General features: G+C 41.5%; 2 protein-coding genes across 12 annotated transcripts in view; one reads left to right on the forward strand and one right to left on the reverse strand.

The window, feature by feature from the left end:
* Window positions 1-3,625, forward strand: part of TMEM131 (transmembrane protein 131) — a 94,467-nt gene extending 90,842 nt beyond the window's left edge. The window contains 2 exon segments of the mRNA XM_039548392.1: window positions 2,610-2,882; window positions 2,884-3,625. Of these exon segments, the coding sequence (XP_039404326.1) occupies window positions 2,610-2,882; window positions 2,884-2,964 (354 nt within the window). The 3' untranslated portion in view covers window positions 2,965-3,625.
* A 12,291-nt stretch (window positions 3,626-15,916) lies between these two features.
* The window catches only part of INPP4A (inositol polyphosphate-4-phosphatase type I A), a 73,715-nt gene continuing 65,336 nt past the window's right edge, over window positions 15,917-24,295 (reverse strand). For 6 of the 11 annotated variants that reach the window (XM_019282806.3, XM_019282807.3, XM_010394217.4 and 3 more), the window contains one exon: window positions 18,962-23,010. In XM_019282806.3, coding sequence (XP_019138351.1) covers window positions 22,830-23,010 — 181 coding nt within the window. In that variant the 3' untranslated portion in view covers window positions 18,962-22,829. Of the gene's footprint in view, window positions 18,887-18,961; window positions 23,011-24,295 lie in introns of those variants that run through there. The other 5 variants (XM_010394223.2, XM_019282812.2, XM_010394222.2 and 2 more) reach the window with 1 other exon arrangement.

Below are 24,295 nucleotides of genomic sequence, written 5' to 3' on the forward strand. Positions count from 1 at the left end.
CAGTTCAGATGGAGTGGGGGAAGGTAGGGACAGGGGAAGCCAGAGAATGTCACACAGCTTCTTATAGACACAGGCTTGCTGATCATGTGGCTTGTCATGTGGCTACAACCAGAGCTGGAACCTCACTGAAACCATGTAAGGAAAGATGTTTGGATTTTGGTCACATGGAGGGCAGGTTTCTCAGCATTTGATAGAGGGAGGGCTTGAGGACAACCAGAACAAGCTCTCTAGCTCCTATTTCCCAGCTGCTTCTGAAAAATTTAGCAGTGTGCTTCAAGAAGCATCAAGATGGAAGCCAGACAAATGGTATAGATGAAGTGTCAGCTACTCCATTTAAGTACTTTGATTTGGGAGGAGACATTTTAGGAGCTAACTCAAGGAGAAGATCACTTAATAAACAAGAAGCAAGCAGCAAACTGACTGAAATATTCAAAGCTGTTATAAATGATAGTGATATTTTCAAGTGCTTATGTCAAGCCGGAACAGGAAAGCTTGGCTTTTCCTGTTACTGAGCCTCCTTGCTCTAGGTGCCTGATAAGAGAGCAGGTACCAGGCCAGGGCCCTGCCCTTTCCTCTCTTCTGGGACAAGAGCCAAAGCCATTGTTGCAAACAGCACTTAGGCAGTGGCTTCTGTGTTACCCTTTTATTCTAGGAAGGTTTCTGGAGAGTTGATTTTGATTGTTCTCCTTCCTTATTCCTCTTGCTTTCTCCTTTTATGCACAACTCTGCTTCTGTGCTAAGTAGCATTTGCTTTCTGGATCCCATCTCCCCTCAGCCTTGCTGCCTTGCTAGCACTTCTCCCCAAGTTTCTTTCTGACCACATTCCCCTACTCCCCGTTCCTCTATTTCTCTGTGTGTAGTTCTGCCTGCCAGCCACTTTGTACCTCCTTCCACCAGCTTTGAAAGGGAATAGCAGGTGCTTCTCTGCTGCTCCTTTCCTGGTTGCTTCTGATATATGAGCAAGTGCCTTTCTATCAGGACCTCCCAAACACTTTTGGGACAAGTAGGAACAAATAGTTCCTGGCTCTTGCCTGCAGCAGGAAATAGGGTGGACTTTTAGTGTGTTAGGGCTGGTGCCCGAGCAGCAGAGTGAGTGTTTCCTGCTTAGTAGTCTAATGCTTGTATAGCTTAAACATAACATTTATTTTTGTAACAGTACTAACTGTGACCCTGGTCTGGCTCAGTTTCTCAGTGACATTGGAGGGTCCTGATGATGTTGGCCTGCTTAACCCCCAAGTAATGCTCAAAACTCCTGTCAAGCCCTTGGTAGCAAATTCTGTGGTGTGTTAGCATCCAGCCAGTTTTGGGTATGATTAGTCTTGAGCCTATCTTCTTCATTCCAGAGCAGAGAATAAAAACCTGAAAGGAAGAAATTCTCAGATTCTACCTTGTTTTCTTTCCTAAAGGGATTTTTATTTAAATCTTCAGATGCAGGGTACCCTGATACTGGTTAACCTTTAGTGTGTGTTATCTAAGGGCAGAGATCGTGGGAAAGGGGTGCCCTATCTCCAGCCACTAAATCCAAACATAAGGATGTTTGTACCTTACAGCACTTACTCAACAAGTCCACTGCCTTTTGGGTGTATCAAGTTTCCAATATATTTGCAGATTGAATTTACAGGATATGTACATTAAATCTGTTGACACTGGGGTATGTAGTGCCATAAGCCCACATGTAGCAGGTTCTGTGCTAATATTAGCAGAAAGTTATGCTAACCTTTCTCATCTCCATCTTTGGCTGCTTCCGGGTATCACTTTCTACCACACCACGGGTCAGGTTCCTCTGCTTGCTGTTTGCTACTGTTTGGCCTTTAGTAAAATACAGTTGACAGAACCTGGGCCTTGTGTTCCTGCATGTGTTCTCTAGGCTTGCTGTACCTGTCCTATATATCCCAGATGCATTTGTGATGTGCTGGAACTCACCTGCATCGGCACCATGACCATTTGTCAGAGATTTCCAAGTGTCAAGGACAGACTTTCTGGAATTCAATGATAAGTGGCCAATTCTCCTATCCCCTCTCCCTTCATCTGGAGAAAATTTGGATGGGGAAAAAGTATATACTGGGAATATGGGTTAGGTACAGTGGGACTGAACACAGGCAGATTCATCCAAAACAGACAGGTCTGACTACAGGGAGATAAATTTGCAAACAGCCAAAAAGATCAAAAAACAACTTTGCTGTTCCCTTCCATTGCATCTTGAATTTTGTTGGTTTTTTGATACTTAAACCATGTTTATCTGCCTCATTCTAACTGGTTTGTTTAAGCTTAAATGTTCTGGCCCTTGTGTGTTGAATACTCATAGTGCTTAATTTAGCAGTGGTGTGGGGATGTCTCAGCTCAAATGAGAACAGCTTGAAAGCCTGTAATGGGCTGCACTCTGCAGCCCGTGCAGCTCCCGGAGTGTTTGGCTGCAGGAGCAGCGTGGTTCCTCTGGGCAAGCTCTTGTAAAGGGAGCTCAGCGCTCCATGTTGCAGTGAGGATGAAAGGGGTTCCAGAGCAGGCTTCTTGTTGCTGCTGCTCAGACAATTTTCTTTTTGGGGGGCTGTAAACAAGGTGAAAACTGAGGCTACCAAACTGCCACTTACCTTGTTCTGTCTTTACTGCAGTCGATCCTGGGCAACCCCAGTGGCCTGTGGTCCACCACTCCATTCAGCAGTTCCATTTGGTCAAGTAATCTTAACAGTGGCCTTCCCTTCACCACTCCAACAAACGCCTTGTCAGGCATCGATCTCATGGGTAGTGAAAACTCCGCCGCTGCTCCACCGCCACCCGCTGCTGCCACCGTTGCCAATCCTGCTGAAGACATGGGACAGACCTACAATCCTTGGAGAATTTGGAGCCCAACGATTGGAAGAAGAAGTTCAGATCCTTGGTCAAATTCACACTATCCTCATGAAAACTAAAGCAAAAAGAAAGAACTCTTACCCAGGTCATGATACAATTCTGAATGCAAATTTTTGAAACGTCATTTTCAGGCCATTGCTTCCCCCTGCCCCACTCCCCATGTCGGTCATGCTTTCATCACTCGCTCCTTTTTGAAGTCTGTCCTGCAGTATGGTAGTGTGAGATTGCAGATAAGCTTGGAAATGTCTGGGTGTGGTCACAAATCCCAACTACAGCTGAAGCCTGTAAATATGAACAGTTTCACTCGTTTCATATTTTACCATCTGCCATCTTTATTTAGGAAACAATTTGAACTCTAAAATGGTCCTGGCATGCAATGCTTTCATGAAAAGTTTGGGTTTTTAAATTTTTTCCAGTGTTATCCTCCAAGTTCTAATTTAAAATCAAAAGGCACTTTGTGCTAAAATGCAGAGTATTTTTTTAAAATAAGGCTGTCTTTGTTAACACAGGTTGTAAGAATGTAAAAAAGGAAAAAAATCAACAAAAAATACCAACAAAACCAACACAAAACCTTAAGAGCAAAGTGGCTGAATGTAAGAGCATTCTGTTGAGACTGTAATACACTTTGTGCTGTTTGTACATTTGTAAACCTGAATGCATTTTTAAGTTGAACTGAAATGCACACAGCCAAGACTTGTGCAAGAAACAAGATACCATGTGCATTTCTTACAGATACAACTTTGGGTTGTACTTTAAAATAAATACGCTTTTTTCAAGATTTGTCTTCTGTAGTTCTGTTCCCCTTATTTTATTATTTTCTGAACTTGTGTATGCATGACTCCACTTGGCACAACCTTTGGGCCAAAATCTACTGCACACAGAGCCTGTGTTACCAGAAACTTCACTGCAGATGAAACCTGGCTTCTCAACAGCGTGGGTTTGTATTGCAGCAGAGAATAGAAACTCTTCTCAGGGTTATGCAGTGCCACCCACTTGAAAATTCACTGGATAGCAGAAAGCTGGAGAAATAACTACATTCTTGAGTTTCCAGGTATCAGGCATAAGAGCAGCTGGTGTTTATGCTACGCCCATACCTTTGTAACACTGTTCTTGCATGGGTCTGAACAAGAATGTTACTGTTCTTAGATACTATTTATCTGTCCCTTGAAGTTTCCATTCATTAACAGTAAGGCAAGCCCCACTGACTACATATATGCTCTGAGCTGAAGCCAAGTAGAGATGAACCCTTCCATTGCCAGAAAGCATTAACAGACACTAGCACTGTAAATTTACTTATGACTCAGTGGCACTGCTACAAATTTACAGCAGCAGATGTTTATCAGAATCCATTCTGTAAAAGAGTAAGAACTGTATATTTTAGTTAATATTCCTTCTAGCATGAAGGTTTTGTATGCAACAAAATATGAGTGTCCCATTTATTTAACCAAGTGAGCCCCTTTCCAGCTTGCATTATGTGAACAAACTCTCCAAGTGCGAGGCTGCTGCCTTCCTGGTGCCACCAGCAGAAGCTCAAAGATACAGATCTCTCAAATAGGAACCTGCTGGAACTCCTTTGTTCTTAAAATTTGAGTACTTTTAGAGCCATGCAAGGTCATGAAATGTTCAACTTGGATTTGTATGCAATTTCCTTCTGAGAAACTGAGCAAACAAGTCTCTTACTGCATGGAAATAAAGAATAAGCAATTAAGCTCCTGACGTGCCAGGGCCTGCTTCTCTGCAAATGGTGCTTGGGAAGATAACTAGCAGTAACTTCAAGGTGAAAGGAGCTGCTTAAGGTCATATGCCACCTCTTTTACCCAGCAGGTGTTTACATTGGAATTGATTCCATGGAGGATAGAAGCAGAAATTAATTCTGAGATGCTAATAGTCTGCAGTGGTTTAATCAGTGAGGACAGGAATAAAAAAATCTGGTTTAATAACATTTCCTTTTGAACAAGACAAGGCAAAACACAAGTAATTTAGATGCCTTTCTCTGTCCCCTCCCCTTCCCCCCAAAATTGTGAGCCATTCCCTTGTGATAATGCAAATAACCTTGGCCACTGTTAAAATACTCTTAGTTCTTGTTTTGGAAGAGCTTCCTCTTGAGCACCAGTTAAACATAAGTTCCAGTGAAATGACCTGAACTGTGGAGATTTTTGACACACAGTTTTCAGTTTTCTAAGAGGGGAAAAATCATGTCTTTCTCTCAAGGGAAATATCCAAGGCCTAAACACTCCCTGAGAGTCCTATCTTGTTTCTCCAATGTAATTTTGGAGAGCAGCTTCACTTTGTTTTGCCGACTTAAAGAAGGCAAAAGAGCTGCCTTAAAGAGAGTCATAATTGCAATGGACAAGAATTTGGGTGAAATAAAATCTAGGCAAAAGTCTGGTATAACTAAAGAAACCTCTGTGTATGGTAAGTACAAGTACAAGGCAGCTTTTGCTGCCTCCTGCTGAGGTCCTTACTTGCCAGCTTCTATGGTATAGTTACTCTTGACATGCGTTGAAGACTCTTAAGCAGCAGGTGAGGTGGTAATATGACAGAAGCATCCACAATCACAGAGTAATGGAGAGGACAGACCTCTTGTGATCTTATGATGAGGTAAAAATAAAAGGGAATGAAATTTTGACAAAGCACATGCAGTCTTGGATGAAAATCTAGATGGGGTTGAAAACATTGCAGCGTGCTGGGAGGACAACCTGAGCATGGGGAGATGCAGGGTCAAAAGCTCAGCAGCAAGGTGACTGCAAAAGCAGCATGAACAAGACTGAAGCTCAGACATGAGGGAAGTTCTGTCTGAAGTAAAAAGACCAGAGGAAAAATATCTTTAAGTCCTCAGAAGACAGGCTGTCCTAGAAACCATGGAGCTCACAGCTTTGGATCATTTGAAACATTTCTTTGGAGCAGAATCAGGGCCAATCTGCCATGAGTCACCTCTGCTCTTCCAGACCTGGAAACTAATGGGAGTGCAAAGTTCCCAGCAAGGAAAAGAAACAAGAGAAACAATTACTGTTAATTTTGGTAATTAGTTCAGTGCTCCTAAAGGGCAGTTCTGGCCTGTTACTAAAATCAGGAAGCCTGAGGTGGGAAGTATGGCCCTAACATGTGAAATCAGTTTAATTATCATGAGCTCTATTTCCAAAAGCTCTTGAGAGGTACTGGACACTTCATTAAAGTGTAAGGCTGTATCAGAACAGGATCTACAATTCCAGTCAAGGGACAGTGAGTGTTCATTTAACAGATAGAGACACTCTGGGCCCAGCTCTGTCAGCAGCAGTGCAGGATGTGGCTGGGCCACTGCCCTGTGAGAGAAACACGGAACTGGGGGAAGCTCCAGGGCAATGTAGGATGAGAATGTGAGTGAACAGCAGACTGCCAACACTGGAGCACTGCAGTGAAATTGTACAGAAGTTGTGCTCTGCACTTCAGCTGACAATGAGCTGTGCCTGACTGAATGAGAGGTAAAAAGAGGAGTACACAAAGTATGAAGCTGTCTTTCGCTGACACTATTTCACCCAGATGTTTTAACACAAAGTACAGCTTTAACCGGGCTTTGTCTGTTTTCCCAACCTGTAATTATGAGCAAGTTTTCTGAGTTCTGGTGTTTTGGCCTTATGAAATAACTGCAGCTCTCAATGAGTCAGTTTGTTAGAAGAGGGATTGAAAATAACCCAGCTTCTACTGTGTGGCTGGTGCAACTGGAAGAGCATTCAGTCACCTTGTGTTAAACAGGTTCTGCTTCAAAACAGTCTTTTGCCCAGAACCTGTTTTTGTCTAATGCCACTCACTGATGGACCTAATGTTCAGCTGTACTTTAGTCACGTACATCCTAAAGCAGTCTTCAAGATGATGGGATCAGCATGCTGTTCAGCAGTCCTCTGAACACAACTTCTAACCATGCTTGCGGCTCCTAGTGTGTTGCTTCATGCTGTGTAATCCAGCAGCAAGCAGGGCATGACTTTTTTAATGTGAGTATATATACATATATATATATATATATATATATATATATATATATATGTATATATGGAACATGAGAACTGTCCTGAACAAAATTTAACTTTTTTACCTTTTTTTTGGTTTTGAGCAGAACTGTGTACCAGTGACTGCTCAGATCCGAGGACATCAGTTGGATCAGTTGATCTTAAACAGCAGATTACATTGTACCAAGAGAAGTGCAGAAAGCAGAGGGAAGTGTCAGTACAGATTTTATGTCCTCTTTATAAGAAAATCCCCTTGAGATGTTTCTGTCAAGCTGGGATCTCAAACAGTAGTCCTCCAGAAAGGACCCTATATCTGAAAATTTACTGTGCTCTCTATTTGCCTATTGTGAAGCAAATGTTTGAGTCAGAGTGTCATTAGCACTGGATAAAGTGGGATCTTCAGGAGGTACACTGACTCTCCTGAAATTTTACAAGATAACACTCAAGTAGTCCTTGAGTGGCAGCAGGAAGTGAGTGGGTTGTTCTCACACTGCAGTAACAGGCTTCACATGGGACTCTCTTGCAAGCTGTGAAAAATCACAGCTCAATTACTTGCCCTAAACAAGCCAGAGGATCTGGAGTGTAGCATCCATAAGAGAGAAAAAAGGTATTGGCTGGGGGAGGGCACAAAGGGAGTGGGGGTGGGTGGAGAGACAATCAAATAGATACAGGCTTACCATTTTATAGTTAAGGGGTTAATAAAATTTTCCCAAAGGAAAAAAAAAAAAAAAAAAACCCACAACACAAAACCAATTAGCTATTCTGGAAAGTTTCCTGACTGTTTTTAGTATGAGTCCATGGCAGGATGAAATCACTTGTGTTTCAGCTTAGTTACAAGGATCTTGCTGGGAAACAAGTGTACCAGGAAAGCAGCACCTGGAGAAGCTTCCGCCTCACCCACTGTCACTCCCTGGCGCACTCTGGAGTTACTGTCAGTGAAGACACTGCTCACCGGAGAGAGAACATTAACTTGCTTTATGGCAATGTAGGACACAAGAGAAGCCAGTGAGGACGGCCCACTGCCTGTCAAGAGGGAAATATGCAGAAGCTGTAATCAGAGGAGAGACTGAAACACTCCTTCAGTGGCTATTGCTGGCTTTCTGGAAGGGGGAAGGACTTTTATCCCCTTTGGCTTTCCATTGCCTGTCTTCCTGCTCTAGCCTGTCCTTATCAGTCAATTACCAGCAAAATCCTGCCAATGCTGAAGAGTCTGACAACAAAGAATGAAGCAGGTCCCTAAAAACTACACAACATTCTTCATTAAATGGGTATGACTCAGCTTACAGCTCACAGGGGAATTCCTGATGTGCTAGAAATCTATTTGGACAACAGTAATTTTAAGGAATATTCATTTATGTCTTATCCCAAACCAGGAGTTTATTCCTATGAGCTTCTGATGCAGGTCTAGCTGCCAAACCTAGCCCACATTTGCTCATCTGCCAAATTCTGCTCTGTGGCTGAAGACTGGATCTCCAGTTCAAGGGAGGGGTGGGGTAAAAATCAACAGATCTTAAGAACACATCAATAGTATCTTAATGCTTCAGTTTGTATAGTTTGTAGAGTTTGTATAGTAAACTATACAAAGGCCATGGCAGAAAATATTATATTAATGCTTTGAAATAATGGGGAGGCACACAAGGAATAAAATAGTTCAGCTGCATTTAGCAAGTTAGTGAGAAATTCAGATTTCATGTGCATGTGAGGAAGGGAGGTTGGAAAAAAGAGGTTTAGATTGGCAGAGAAAACTTCTTCACAAAGAGTTGTCAAGTATTGGAACAGGCTGCTCAAGGAAATGGTGGAGTCACCATCCCTGGGGGTATTTAAAATACATGTGGCACTTGGGGACATACTTTAGTGATGGACTTGGCAGAGTTAGGTCAACAGCTGGACCTGATGATCTGAGGAGTCTTTTCCAACCTAAATGGTTCTATGGTTCTGTTTCTATAAAAGATGGTCTTTTCTTTGAAGCAGCTGAACTCAACATTTTAAAGAAATGCTCCAAAAGGAAAATTCATGACAGCTCAAACAGAAAGCAAACACCCACACTACAACTATCAGCACACAGAATATCTCATGGTTATTCAGAAATTAATTTCAGATGTGAAAATGTGGGAGCTGGGCACTGGCTGTCAGTTGAACCCACAGTTCCAGGTATGTGGAATGAGAATGAGGTGCATTGTGAGCTGACTTAGTGCCCTTGCATTGATCAACTGCATGAAAAATCCATATGGTGCAGTTATTAGAACAATAAAAACTGAATATTGCTCAAGTCAGCTGGTTCAGCACCAGAGAACTTCAGGAACGGACAGTATTTGTCCTGACTTAGCAATTTAATGGAGCCTCCTTGTGAAAAGACTGATTTAGTCTGTACAGCAATAATTCATGGGGGGAAAAAAAGGCTTTTAGGAACTCTGATTAAATCGGCACACTGGAAAACACTTCCCCAAACTCAATAAATTTGAGTAATGCCATTTCCTCCCTTTGCAGAGTGAAGAATGAGTTCCACTATTGGAACAACAGCCCCCCTCTGTGGCTGCAAACAGCAATCCGGACACCACAGCAGTGCCAGTGGCTTTGGGATTTCCTCTAAAGCTTTTCCTTACACTTTTTCCTGAAAAAAGCAGTTCAACTTCAGTAGTATCATTTTACTTTAATTAGTTGTGCATTGGGAAAATAAACACTCCTTTTCCCACTGTCAGGCTACACAGCTACTGTTCCTCAATAGTGATGTGCCAGGAGTCCTGAAGAAAGAGGAACTAGAAAGTTCTTGCAGTTCAGTAGGGAAAGTCCACAAACCAGGGCAAAAACCAGTCATACCAGGCTTTTACTTCTCTTCAAGCATAGAATCACAATGCGCCAGACAAGCCTAATGCAATCAAACTATTTATTTCCTGTATTTATTCTGGTATTTCTTTCATCAAACTAAAAGGAACAACTTTTCTTTCTTTCCTCTTCTGCATTCATATGTTCAGTATCTCTTTTTCTAGATCTGCTCATCTCACAAAATTATTTTCCCAATATAGAATAATTGAAAGGATTCTGTACGTTCAAGACAGCTCCTCCAAATCACATGGAACATTTTTAAAACTCATTTCTCCACCCCTATTTGAGAAATTTTATGCAGTTATTTTGTACTTTTGTTCAAATCTCCAAACACACACATTGGTTTCGGCTCTCCCCCGCTATCTTTCCATCCTCTTTATCCTTGTGAAAGGCCTTTGCTGAGATTTTTTTTTCCAGGGCTCTGCATCCTCTCCCCTTAGAGCATTTCAGTTCTTACTCTTAGTGCTGTCCCACTAACTAGTTCCAACTCCCAGCACCTGACAGGGCAAATGATTTACTCACCATCTATATTCCTTCTCTTACTCTACCTTATTAAAATGGAAATGTTATTGCACTGTGTGCTGCTGTGTCTTTTTTCCTGAGACCCAAAGGAGCCCCATGACTGCCCTGTGCAGGACTGAGGTCACCTACATACCAAGATTCATGAATAAATATTGGTTGTACAGAGAAGGGCAACCAGACTCATGAAGGGTGTAGAGAACATGTTTTATGAGACAGCTGAGGGAGCTGGGGTTGTTTAGGCTCAAGAAGAGGAGGCTCAGGGGGAACCTCATTGCTCTCTACAACTGCCTGAGAGGAGGCTGTGATAAGGCGGGGGCTGATCTCTTCTGCTGTGCCTTCAGTGAGAGGACCAGAGGAAATGGCCTTAAACTGAGACAGGGGAGATTCAGATTAGACATTAAAAAAAATTCACTGTTCAGGTGGTCAGGCATTGGAATTGGTTGCCCAGGGAGGTGGTGGAGTCACCATCCCTGGAGGTGTGCAAGAGGTGTGTGGATTTGGCGCTGGGTGATGTGATTCAGTGGTTTAGGGGTTGCAGTGATAGTGCCAGGTGGGCAGTTAGACTGGATCACCTTGTAGGTCTCTTCCAACCTTGATGGTTTGATGATTCTATGATTATTCTATGATTAAAGGAAAGACCAAATTCTTTAAAGAAAAACCCAGCCTAGGTCTAAGTGCCTTCAAAGCTTCCGCCCCTCTCAGTACCACTTTTCTATTGGATTTTAGCCCTGACTCGTGGGTCAGCTTTTCAACAACCAACTGGCAGCATCAGCACAGTCCCTGCACCTGCAGAACACTGCAGTGGCACTTGAGTACCAATACAGGGGATGACCCTGAACCACCCCCACACGCCCACACATGGTCATTCTCAATCCCTGCAATTCCTTCCTTAGAAAAGCTGCCCACCTTTTTAGTAGCACAATTCACCAGTTTTGTATTCTCTAACTAACTATCAGTCTTGATCTATGAAAACAAGAAAAGTGATCATATTGCTGTCTATCTACATCCACAGCCTGACAGTAGACAGGAATGTATCAATAAAACAAAATCAGTAATAAAAAAAATCCAAAGAAAACAGCTACAGTTTATTGATGAGCCATTGTCTTTCAGGTTAACTACTTCCACCACAGAGACAAACTCAGAAGTTAGTTCAAGTACTCTGTGCACAATCTGCATAAACATCATAATCCTCATCTTCTGAGGACTCAAATGATGAGAGCCCAAGAAGAAATAAAGAAGTGAATACTCAGAGAAGGGGAAGTAGAGATGTGACACAATGGAAAACACCATAAGGGCACTAAATAAATCAACTCAGAGCTAACACTTCTGACAAACACACTTCCAAAAATGCAAATCATTAAAAAAAATTGTGCAAATGCATGTGGAAATTTCGTGCTATGTTTACGCTGCCCTTTCACAGATATAAGGTAGAAGCCACTGTTGAGACAGGATGTGAGATAGGGCTGGGTTTTCCTATCACTAAGTACAGATATATTGAGGCTTCTAATTCAGGTTGGTAAGGCTTGAATCTATCTGGTTGCTCAATCTTACCTAATAACTGCCTGTTTGATTAAGTAATTCTCACTTCTGTGCCTGTCCAAGCAGGACCCAGAAAATGAGTTTCTCTGGCCTCTGGGTAGCCTCACCAGCCAAACAGCAATGCTCACAAAATGCAAGCCCCACTCCAAGAACCCTGTTCATGGAGGGAACATTTGGGCCACAGAATTACAAACAAGAGGCTGTTTCTTGCCTTCACCCCAAACTGTGAAAAACAGGTAGCTAACCTAGGATAAGCCCAAGAAACCGTTTATCCCTGGAAATGCCTCACGGCATTTCCTGCCTGCCTTACTGACAATACCTCCTGGCAAAATGAGACGTCACTTTCCCATCTCTCCACTCAGAAAAATCCTCACTGAGTTCCCACAACCTAAACCAGGAGCACCTCACTGCCTTACTGAAAAAGCCACCTGGTGCTTCTGGAGTTGCCTTCTGAGGATGACTGAGGGAAAGGCAGAGAAGCAAAGAACAGAAAAAGAAGAGCCCAGTTTCCTGCATCCTGTGCAACAGCTCATGCAGTGAAGCTGCAACAAGAGTTTGGAGAGGAAGGACCATGCCTGCTGCTGATGGATTTCTGAGGACTGCAAAGCATCAGAGAGACTGGAACAGGCAGCTCTTGAGGACCTTGTCCACAAGCCATGTTACTCAACCAGGTGTGACAGACGTGGCTGGGGTAAGGCTGTAGCAGTGCCTGCAAGGCCAGAGACAAATCCCTGTCTCTACTCCCAGCACTGGGGTGAGAGAAGGAAGCCCAGGCTGAGGTGAGTCTCACTGACAAACTTCCTTATTAGCAATTCCCAATACAGAAAGCCTCAGGAAGATCATCAGGCAACCAAGACACCTACAAGTTGGGCAAGCTATAGGTTGCAAGTGTCCTTTGTAGATTTAGTCAAAGTGGCTCTTGCAAAGCTTTGCTGATGGCAGCAGTGGAGACAGAATCTGGAGTGTGCAACTCACTCCAGATCCAGCAACACAGCCAAGGATGAAAGGTGGATTTTGTGTGCTGAGTCAGCTCACATTACCCCACAGGACCAATCACAGATAGATACATATGATACATAGATACACATGATAAACACAAACATTGCCCATTTCCTCAGTAAATAAGCACTCTACTGGCTGATATTTCTTAATAAGCTTTACTCTAGCTCCTGCCATCAGCCACGTCACACAGGTGTTCCAAAGTGATCCACTTCCAGAGACTAATCCCACAGAGGTATTGTAAAGCCGTATTTTCCACACAGAAAGTTCACCTTTTTTTGAAGAACTAGAAGTGTCACGAGAGAATTCTAAATCTAGCAAGGAACTGAGAAAAGTCAGAGACTCCTCTTCAGCCATTTGCCTACAGACCTTGAGGTTGTGGATACGGCCACAGCATTTCAAGGGAACACCCACTCACTCACACAACTTGAAACTAAAGCTGATTCAAAATATATATTTGTGTGCTGTGAATCCAAGGCCTGACACACTCAAGGGAAATTTGGTCAAAACATAACATGAAGAACATGGAATGAAACACCACGGTAAGAGGAACAGAATGGGGCAGGAATACCCCCGAATGAGAGAGTTCTGATGTCAGAAAAAAATACAGAAAAACCCATCAGAAGAACTGTATCCTATTGCAGCTAACGAATGCTTTTCCAGACCCGACAGATGTCTCTCAAACACCTAGGCAGGATCACCTCATGTTTGTTACAAACCTATTTTACCAACATTTTCAGAGCATTTCTATAGCAGCAGTTAGTCTCAATGATTTCAATGCTAGGTTCTAGCGCCATCATCTGCCTGATACCAACATCAGTTGGTGGCAATTCAGTCAACATCTTGATATATCTAAAAAAAAGTGGGTTATTTCAATCTGCTTTTCAGAACTTCTCAAATCTCTACTGTATGCTTACAGCAGCATTTTGAGACATGGCTACAATTTAAGCAATATGTAGACAACTATTAAGAGCACTTAAAAGCTATCTTGCCTTAATGTAAACGTTTTACTGCTGTTATTTTATGAACTCCAAAGATCAACTTGCTTCTGTTTCAAAATGGAAATTGCAGGTGCCACCAATGTTCTGAGCCAATGGAAAACTAAAAGATAAGCAGCCACCGGAGTACGGTCTTTAGGATGTTTCACTAAGTGCGGGATCTAACAAACACTACAACAGGACTCTCAATCTTGCCAGATTAAAGGATGCTACATTCCCAGCACATTTCCACAAGAGATGCTGCACAGTGGGAAAGCAGATGGTCCGTGCTGCCAAGCAGCCCTTGCCCACGAGGAGCAATGTTTGAGGGAACGTGTGGGAGCACCACACCACCAGGCCGGCCTCGCTTCCACAGCGGCCTCCTTCCCTCCTTCCTTCCCTCCCTCCCTTCCACCACTCTCTCTGCCCAGAGGAAGGCAGTGGCCACTGCTGTGGGGCCACTCTGGCTGGCCAGCACACCCAGTGTAGGTGGGAATATGGAGGTGGCTGCAGGTGGAAGAGGGCAAGTAGGAATCCTGGCCACGCCATGGTGCTCCCAAACCTCCCCCATGCGCCTGTCACACAGAATCAGAGCATTCTGAGTTAGAAGGCACCCACAAAGACCATCGAGTCCAACTCTTCAGTGAATGGCCCATACAGGGATCAAGCCCACAACCTTGGTGTTATTGACACCACGCTCCTGGGAGTTTCCTGTGGTAACCAAGGTTTTGGCCATTCCTGATGTCTGGTCCTGGGGCACAGGCTGAAAGGCCTCCAGTCCCAGGTGACCCCTGTGTCCATGTTGGTCATTCTCGTTACTTACCCGTTATTTGCTTACCCCTCTTCAAATCACGTTGTGAATAAATGGATAAACTGCATCCATCCCGAATTGTGAAGGGCAAAATATTTTATGAATTGGGAGAGAAAGTGTGCCTGACATTTAAAGCAATGTGAGAAAAAGAGGTTACTGTTATGTTTTCCCCTTCACTGCCGATAAGTCTTGTAGTTCATTGGGAAGAGCTGTTTTAAACAAACCCACATGCAGTCAGCAACAATATACAGATCCAGAGTTTCTGAGGTGGGTCTTAGAAATATTTAGGAATTCATAAACTGAAGAAGGCTGAAAAAGTTCACCCGTGGTCACCAATATTGCCTACAGTTTCTTCTGATGAGGACTCTTTCTCTGTTTTAAACGTGGTTTGCTATTTTTTGTTGTACCCTTCTTGGTTTTCTATTCTCTGTTGCATTTTTGTGTTTCATCTATTAGTATTTCCTCTCCTTTGTCAGAGTACACATTTCAGACTTTAGGCTGATACATTTGTGGCATCAGGTAATCCCTTCTGAAGTGCTGTTGGTGCCTCTACACAGATGCCTGTATCAGCACTTCAAGCTCTGCCTGAAGACTACAGCAAAAGTCATGGGAAAAAGATGGGAGTTCTGCTCCACAGCAAAGCACTTGGTCATTGCTGCTCCCAGCAGCTCCCTGTGGGATCATTCACAGCCCATGGGCACACACAGGCCCTTCACACAGCCACAGGTCCACAGGCAACCCAGACTCATGGTCACCACGGGTTCCGCACAGAGCAATCATTATGGAGGCACATTCACCACCTTCAAACACACAACATCTTCTGATAGCTCAGAATGCCTTTTAAAGATGTTAGATTTTCAACCATTTTTTAAACACCCCACCTTTTTAATTTAAGAATAATACTGGTAGATACTTTTTTGACACCAATTAGAAATTTTGAAATTTAGAGAGAGAGAGAGAGAGAGAGAGGGACAGAGACTTTATTTAATTTGAAATCAAAATGACAATCAACAAGGACAACCTATCCCTGCTGAAAAGCAGCCCAACTGCTCAAGCTGCTGGAAGGATGAGTTGGCTCAATGGGAAGCAACAGTAGAGAAAAAATTCTAATGGAAGGAAAAGTGAAAGAACCGAGAACAAAACTCAGGAAGTTCTTACAGAACTTTTTCATTTAACTGCTGCTGCACAACGTGTGGCATGTGGGACAAGCTGGTGCCTGACTTAACTACAGAAAATTGGTAGCAGCTGTTCTTTAGCAGGGGTTAGAAGTAACTACTTCCGGACTTCACATCTGTGTGAAATGTCTCCCTACACAACTTGGCTTTATATACTCTCCAACAGGTAAAAGTGTATCAAGTCAAAGAGCCTGAAAGTGTTTATTTTCACTTACCATGAACACATTAAAAGCAAACCACTGTTATTCTTGTCAGTTCTTTATTGGTTTTCATCCTAAAGACTAGCACATTTACAGCATACATGGATTGGATGAACTAGAATATATAAAACAGTAGCCATATGTTTATGATATATTAATACTGCCCAAAACCAAATAAATAAAAATATTTCAATGCACAAAGCTTGGCAAATACAGTCGTGTTGGGACAAAACTGTGTCATATTATACAATAATTTTACACGTATAAATGAAACGAAAGGCAACTGTGCTGTAGGTACTTTCACAGAACATACACAGAACATACTTGGCAACAGTTTTCTTCTTTTACCTTTGTATGTTTTATAATTTAAAAAATGTACTCAAAAAAGGAACATTAGATAGAACTTCATTTTACAGTAATCCTTAGATTCGCCTCTCCTGTGCAACAGAAAAGCTCCCTTCCCCCTTGTGAAGGTCCCATGTGGATTTCATGAGTCACAGCTTTCCTGGAGGAACTGCGGGAGCCCTCGCTGTCGGTGCTGCCCTTGGGAGGACCCCGAGCTGTGCGTCCCGTCAGCGCCGTGTCCAGGATGCGCCACGGGGCCACCGCGCTCGGCGCGTCGGCACAGGCAGCACAGCTCCCCGAGCACAGCCCCGCGGCACCTGGGGCTGCACCTCCACCACACGCAGACAAAATTCAGCAACTTTTTCAGATTACATAAGCATACAAAATAAATAAAGGATTGCTAAGCTCTAGAGCAGGTCTAATGATTGTTGGCCACCACCTAAGAGAGTGGCGCTGCTAATGGTTACAAGAGACATCTTGTTATTTCCTTCTGAAGCTGAACATTGGAAGATTTTTAGTGTAACAATACAGGACTTAAAATTAACCATGTTTGAAATATACAAAAAAAAATCAACAACTCATAAAAACTAAGGGATACAAAGAGCACAGTTTATACAAAAATAAAGTAGCATTTAATAATGGGCCAGGGACTGAAGGCTGAGCAGAACTAATGGAATAACATGTCTAAAGAGATCCCATTGAAATTTTTTTTATCCTACATTTGTTTACTTATTAGCAAAAAATGAAACAAAATTATCATTTATTAATTGGCAAACAGGATTTGCAACATTTCCAAGGGACTGCTCTACTGTAGATGATTTGTTCAGACCTGGGGTAGGTACAATACATTGCTTTTGCACAGAATTCCATGTTTTGCTGTCCTAGAGAGTCTGAAATAATGGTAACAGCCTAGTTCAGCAGAACTCTCTGACCTGGCTTTGTGACATGCTGCTCAGTGATAAACTGCAAAAAGCAAAATGCAAAAACTGCTGGACCTGTAACCCCCAAAACTACATGGGAGCAGAATGAACATGGCTGATTGATAGAGCAGTGACAGCACAGACAAACATCAGTGAGAGGGAGAAAGAAATCAGAAAACAGCCATATACTTACCTGGCTGTTGCTACTCCCACAAGAATAAATGGGCAGATTTTTTCTATTCTAAAACTTAGATCCTTAGAAACCAAGAAGGAAAGGACGGTGTGCTGAATGAAACTAGCTAGAAATTATTTGATCCTGTTAAAATTTGGAAATGAATGTTTAGCTGCTTTATAAAATGCTATCTTAGCTTCGAAGGCATTCTTTGGGAGATTATTTCTGAAGAGATCTGTTGAACATTTTTTATCAAATGCTATCTAACTGACCACCTTTTTCATAAGCTAGAACCCACCTGTGGTTCTCAGGCACAAGCAGTAGCACTGAGCAGTTCCTTTCTATCAACACAGGGCATTGCTACATTCCTCAGAAATACCCTGACACCAGTCACACTTCCCCCCACCAGGATTCTCAACAGGTGAAATGCGAAGGTAAACAGAAACCAATTTTGGTTTTGGAGCAAGAGGAATGCATTGGGCACTTTGAGCATTTTTGTAATGACATACAAAAGCAATACAGAAAAATCGTACGCTGACCAAAATAATGTAACACCCCAAGATACTAATGCTTACAATCCAGAAGTGATATAAAAAAACCATGGGTAAAAATGTGCTAATTAATGTACAACACCATGGAATATACTGAACATGTCATGTGCAACATCAACAACTTGCTTGTTGCACTTGCCTTAGAGTGGGGAAGGGCATGGGGAACTGTTGCTGACATTAATAGTTAAGCGTCATGATGTTTCTGAAATACTTTTTAAAATCAGTTGTGTGCCCAAGGCCTTATCTGCCAAAGGTGACAGGAATTTGTTTTATTTGAACAGAATTATAAACCAGACCTCACATGTCTGGCCTTTTATATGTTGTTAATTTGACACATGAAGATGGCATCCTATGTACAATAAAACAATTATTTCTCCTGGCGCTTATTGTGCCGATTTTTTTTTTAATTAAACCCCCTTTTATCGATTGTAACAATGCATTCTACAGTTACTAAACTGTCTAGGATCCTTTTTATTTACAGCTTCTGAGTTTTACTCTCAGTTTTAAAAAGTTTAGGAAAAGCTCAATCTCAAATCAACTCAGTATAAAAAGATGTTCTGTGGAACAGCTGCCTAAATGCCGTTCCTAGAGTCCTTGCCCATCCAGGAGGTACCTAGCTATTTGCATATAGGTAATTATTAAGTAGCACAATATCTGCTCATCTTACATACACTGAAGGCTATTTAAATGGGCAGAGAGTCATCACACTATTCTCAAGCTAAGGTGTCAGAATAATTGTTACTATAGATTCCAATTTGGTAACATGCTCTGTATGACCTAGCGAAACGTACAAAAAGGTTATTTATGTCTTCTGGATGACGAAATCATGTGTTAATCTAGAGTGTACCCACATGTTTTAATGGAACAGCAATTAAAGGACATAGTATGCTTATGTTTCAACTTTTCCATAAGTTCCTTCTGGAGGCCTGTAATACTTTGGGAAAGCCTTCAGTTGCAGGGAATTAAATGCATACTTGCGACATCCAACATTCTTCATTGTATTTTCTCGGCGACAACCCTCACTGGGGAAAAAAAACAAGCACAAAAAATGACAGCAGTAAAAGGGGGAAAAAAAAGAAAAAAGACTTAAACTAAGATGAAATGAACTGGTTATTTTATAGCATTAAAATAAAGTCGGTTCTATTTAATGAGCGTTTAATTAATTTGCCACTGCAAATATTAAAAAAATGACTCATCATACAATGCTGGTAAGAAGCACACAGAATGGACACAAGCTATGTCTGATCGCTAGTTTTGCATTTCTAGAAAGCAGCAGCACATCTACCGAAAAGGTTCTTTCGTGCCGGTTTCATGTATTTCAAGGTACACTGTTGTGGAGTTCACATGCCATTCACTGCACAAGGGATCCCAAGGGATTGCTTATAAGCAGTTCTGCTAACTTACTAACACATAAAGCTGAAAACCAAAACCTGCTGATCTCTCTGTAAGAGCTTTAAAGTAATTTTATTGTTCCCTGTATATCAGTATTGTAAGTACTTACTTCAAGATTAGAGCTGATACAAAAATAATGTATGACTTTCCAGTTATCTCTGCATGCATAAATGGACTTGAAAACCAACAGTCTAAAAAGAAGTCCTAATCATGAAATAGCAGTGCAAAAAAGACTGGCTGCATTGACAGTCATCACCCCAAAGAAACAAAGCTGTGCAGAATTCAATTTTCCCCCAACGTTTTGGTGCAACTGCCCCACATTACAAAGAGGTTCTGTGCTACAATAGAAAACTACTCCAGTTATAAGGCTTCTTTACACTTGTAAATCTAATTCAGAGTTCCTTTGATTATATCCAAAAAACAGACATACAAAGAGGAAGCACTATGTTTTAAACACATATTATAAATCAATTTAGGCTTGCAGGAGAATGTCTTTCCCTGATTGAGGACTGGAACCTAAACAATGAATACTAGACCTTCATGGCAAAGTGTACAGTACAGCATCTTATGGTGGAAATGACACATTAGTCCTGTCTTGGAGATGGCTGCAGCATCTACCAGGTAAGGTGAGATTATCTGATTCAAAAGAAGGGTTTGGATTCTGGTTCAGTTTGAAAGCTCTCGTGCTCTTACAGACCTCACCGTTCTTCTAATTTTGGTTCATGGAACTGGCTGTAACTGTTCTGTATGTAACACCTAGTTTGGCTTCATAAAATATAGTAAATTTTTTTTTTCTTTTTGCTTTAAGGAACAGTTTAACTAAGTTTGAAATTTGTCTCCAGAGCACATTCTGTGCTTGCCTTTTATAGAATGGATCATCTGTGATGACACTATTTTTCTGGCACTGGTTTGTGTTTCAAAGCTCCCCCGACAGCTGTTGCAGCCAAAGAGATACATCAAAAGTTTGCACAAGTCATACTTCGGAGTACTAATAAAAGCAGTAAGTTTAACTGGCAAATATGGGATGCTAGGTGAGCATTTTGACTCCAAAGTGAATCATTCTCTTTATAACACATTTCACAGCATCTGGTTATTGCACGTGTCCCTCATGGAGCACTGACAAAGATGTATTTCACACATTTCACATGCCATCTTCCTTCTCTTGGAGGCACATAAGCAGGATGCACTACTGCATCTGAAATCTTGATGCCTTAACAAAAGCACAGACCAGGCTCCAAAAGGAAAAAAACCCAAACTTGTCCCCACCTACGTTCAAGAAGAAAATAAAAAACCTACATTGTTTTCACAGAGCCTAGGCTTTCATTCCAAATGGTTTTAAGGTGGTCTTACTGCAACGCTAGTGGTAATCACAAGCAGCACCTTCAAACAGATTAATAATCTCAGGGAGTTCAGTGGATATGCCTGCCACCTTACTACCAGAGGGTGGCTGGACACTGGAACAGGCTGCCCAGGGAAGTGGTCATGGCCCCAAGTCTGCCAGAGTGCAAGAAGTGTTTGGACAACGCTCTCAGGCACATGAGGGGATGGCTGAGCCAGGCCAGGAACTGACCCTTGATCCTCGTGGGTCCCTTCCAGCTCAGGATATTCTGTGATTCTACTAAAGTTACTTTCACATCTGGTTAGGCTGAACCCAGGACACTCTCCACATTGCAAGGTCAAGGCCGCAGTCCAACCTGACAACTGCTCACTTTGTAAACAGGTAGCCTGGGGCACCCAGAGCAAACAAACCAGTGCTAAACAGAAAGAAGAGATGATGGGTATGGAGACACAGCAGTATCAGGCATCAGCACAGCACAGGGATATGTCCAAAACCACCACACCCTGATAAACCTCAACAGCAGTAAGGATGTACCAAAACTAATTGCAGCTAAAAATAAATAGGATACGTGCTTTATATATATAGATATATAAACGTATAAGTCTTTGTGGGTTTTTTTTTTGTTTTGTTTTGTTTTTTTCTTTTAAAAACAAAATTGGAAGAATAGTGAGGAAAAATATTAAGAGATAGTGTACTGTACAGTCTGATTTCATGAAGACACAAATACAACCACACGCTTTTTTTAAAGTTAGAATTATTAAATCCAAATTTAGGATTTAATTCTGATTTTTATTCTAACTGTACTTTTTTGGTTTTTTATTTCAGCATACTTCTCTCAGCAGCTCTCAATTCCATTAAAATTGATAATAAAAGCTAAAGCTACCTATGTCTTTTGAGCAAGTTAATAATAGTAGAAAATACAAATCACAGTACTAGTTCTCCTCAGAAGCCCAATGTCATCTCAGGCACCAAGCGAAGTAAAACTCTTTATGAATTTATCAAACTACATTAAATGAGGTTAGTTTTTTTATCAGCTATTGCTATTGACAAGCTCTGCCAGACCACAGCAGCAACAAAATCTTTCAGTTTAAACAGGCCTCCCTTAGTTTGACGTTATATACAAATGACAATCTAATTTCATCTGCAATTACTCTCCATCACTAAACTAGGAAGCCACTTTCGTCTCACCACTTAAATAAATGTTAACTTACCATTGCTCACTTATCACTAAGTCCCTATCAGCATCATAATTTATTAAAGCTGTGCAACGCTTAAAAATGGAAGTAACACTAATATTTAGTCTAATGTAATTAAAATAAAGCCGAGTGGAAAACCTGAAACCCACCTACAAAAGGAGTTAACTGATACCTCCCTCTTCTTACCTGAAAATTAAAGACCATTATCTTTAACTTCTAGGATGACCCTATTTTACAGTAAGTTCTATAACAGAGTACCTAAAATAGATAATGGATCATTAGCAGGCTAATGCCAGTCACATCCCCTTCCTAACCACAAGTCATTCTCCTCATGTCTTTAATACATTGCAAAATGCAGATCTACAAATAGAATGAAATAATTCTGCATGCAGCACACTGCAAGTTGTTTTCTGAGTGTTTTCTAGTCTATTAGAATATATTTAACCATGAGAAAGGAACAAGACTATGGTTCTACAAACTGTTCAGTAATGTAATTTGGATATTATGCTTTGAAATTAAGGTATAAATTTGTTACTTCTTTAAATAAATTTCTTACAATTTCTTATAAACCCCACCCATGTTTTTATTTTTCTCTTCATACCTCATAAAAATGAAAGGCAAGATTAGCATACACCTTAAATATACAAAAAGATACAAATTTTTTTCAGACAGAGTTCCTTTCTCTGGAATACATGAAACAAATAACACAAAACTGTATTTGGTAAGAGATCTCCAGGCCGGGTAAAGTAACGAGGTAACAGGCCAATGTCAGACTATGTTACAAGCACTGAAAGCAGAACAATAATTTAAAGTTTCAATACAATTCTTTTCGATAAAATAATTTGATGTATATTTACAGTTTAGTACAATAGAAACGGAAAATTGTAAGGCATAATAATAATTCTTGGCAGACAATGCTATGACACATTCCTTTGTCCAGCAGGTACCAAGTGGCAATACACATTCAAGCACTTTTTTGTTTTTGTGTTTTTTGTTTTGTTGGTTTTTTTTTTTCTTTTTTGTTTTTAAACTCTATTTTCACTTGCAACGTAATCTGGCCACCAGGTATGCTATGCTCAGAAACAGCCACACAATCAGTAAATTGGGGCTGAGAGCTAGTAAAGGAATGGAGTAGAGGAGGCTGGGATCTAGTCTGAAATCTCGGATGGGCACCAAGCCACTCAAGTTCTTCTGGGTGACTATCTCCCGTGTTCCAATGCTGTGAAAAGGAAGAAGGTTGGGAAGAGGGAAAATAAAACAGAAAGGAAGACGGACATGCAAATGAATGGATAACAAGAGATGGCAACACAAGGTGGTCAAGAAAATGAAAAAAATGGAAGAACGCACAACAAAACCAGAAGATGAAGTAAAGAAAGAGTGGAAAAACATCTCAAAAATATGTACCAGTACAATTATAGAAATAAGGAGAGGGAAAGAGAATAAAAGAGAAAAATAAGAAAGAAGTACTGTAGTCCAGTGAAAATAAACACATGTAGGTTGAACATTAATGGTTTTCCATGTTCATTCTTTCAGATTACCAAGCAATAATACCCCATGCTGCTCTGCCATGCTTTGGCATGCTGCAAAGAAGTGGAGCTCTGAAAAGCAAGCTGAACATGAATAACCATTGTAGTATTTGACCCTTTCAAACATCTTTCCATGGGGGCTGCAGTGATTTAATTGAACCTCTTAACTACCTGTCCAACACAGTAATTAAACCAAACCACCCACCTATTTTTCTGCTTGGATATGAATTTAAGCGTATATCAATAGGCATTTTTCTGAAGACATGCTGTGTGCACCCACTTCTTACATTGAGCACCGAAGGCTACAGTGGAGAACAACTCTTCAGATAACCTGAGGCTTTGTTGTGTGGTCTTTAATTTTGGATCACTCTTATACCCTGAGCAGTCCAACTCTTATTTTTAGTTTACAAAGCAACAACTAAATAACCAAAATGAACAGAAGGATGGAGCACCTCTCCTACAAGGAAAGGCTCAGAGAACTGGGTTTGTTCAGCCTAGAAATGAGATGGCTTAGGGCTGACTGAATTGCAGCCTCCCAGCACCTGAAGGGAGCAAACAAGACAGAGGGAGAGAGACTATTTACAAGAGCATGTAGTGACAGGACAAGGGGGAATAGGTTCAAAGGGAAAGAGAGGTTAGATTAGATACTAGGAAAAAATTCTTTACTCTGAGGGTGGTGAGGCAGCCATGGATGCTCATCCCTGGGAGCATTCAAGGCCAGGCCGGATGGGGCTTTGAGAAACCTGATCTAGTTGAATGTGTCCCTGTCCGTGGCAGGGATGTTGGAACTAGATCACATTCAAGGTTCCTTCCAACTCAAACAATTCTATGATGCAACCTGTAAGCCTGATGCTGTTAGAACTTGTGCACTTGCTCCATCCATAACAAGCCATCCATAACCTTGATGGTTGTGTAGCGGGGTTATGTAAGCATCAGGCAGTGGCCTGCAAGAAATCAGACATACCCTGGAGGTGGTGA

The sequence above is a fragment of the Corvus cornix genome, chromosome 1 (genome assembly GCF_000738735.6).
Source record: "Corvus cornix cornix isolate S_Up_H32 chromosome 1, ASM73873v5, whole genome shotgun sequence".
Lineage (NCBI taxonomy): Eukaryota > Metazoa > Chordata > Aves > Passeriformes > Corvidae > Corvus > Corvus cornix.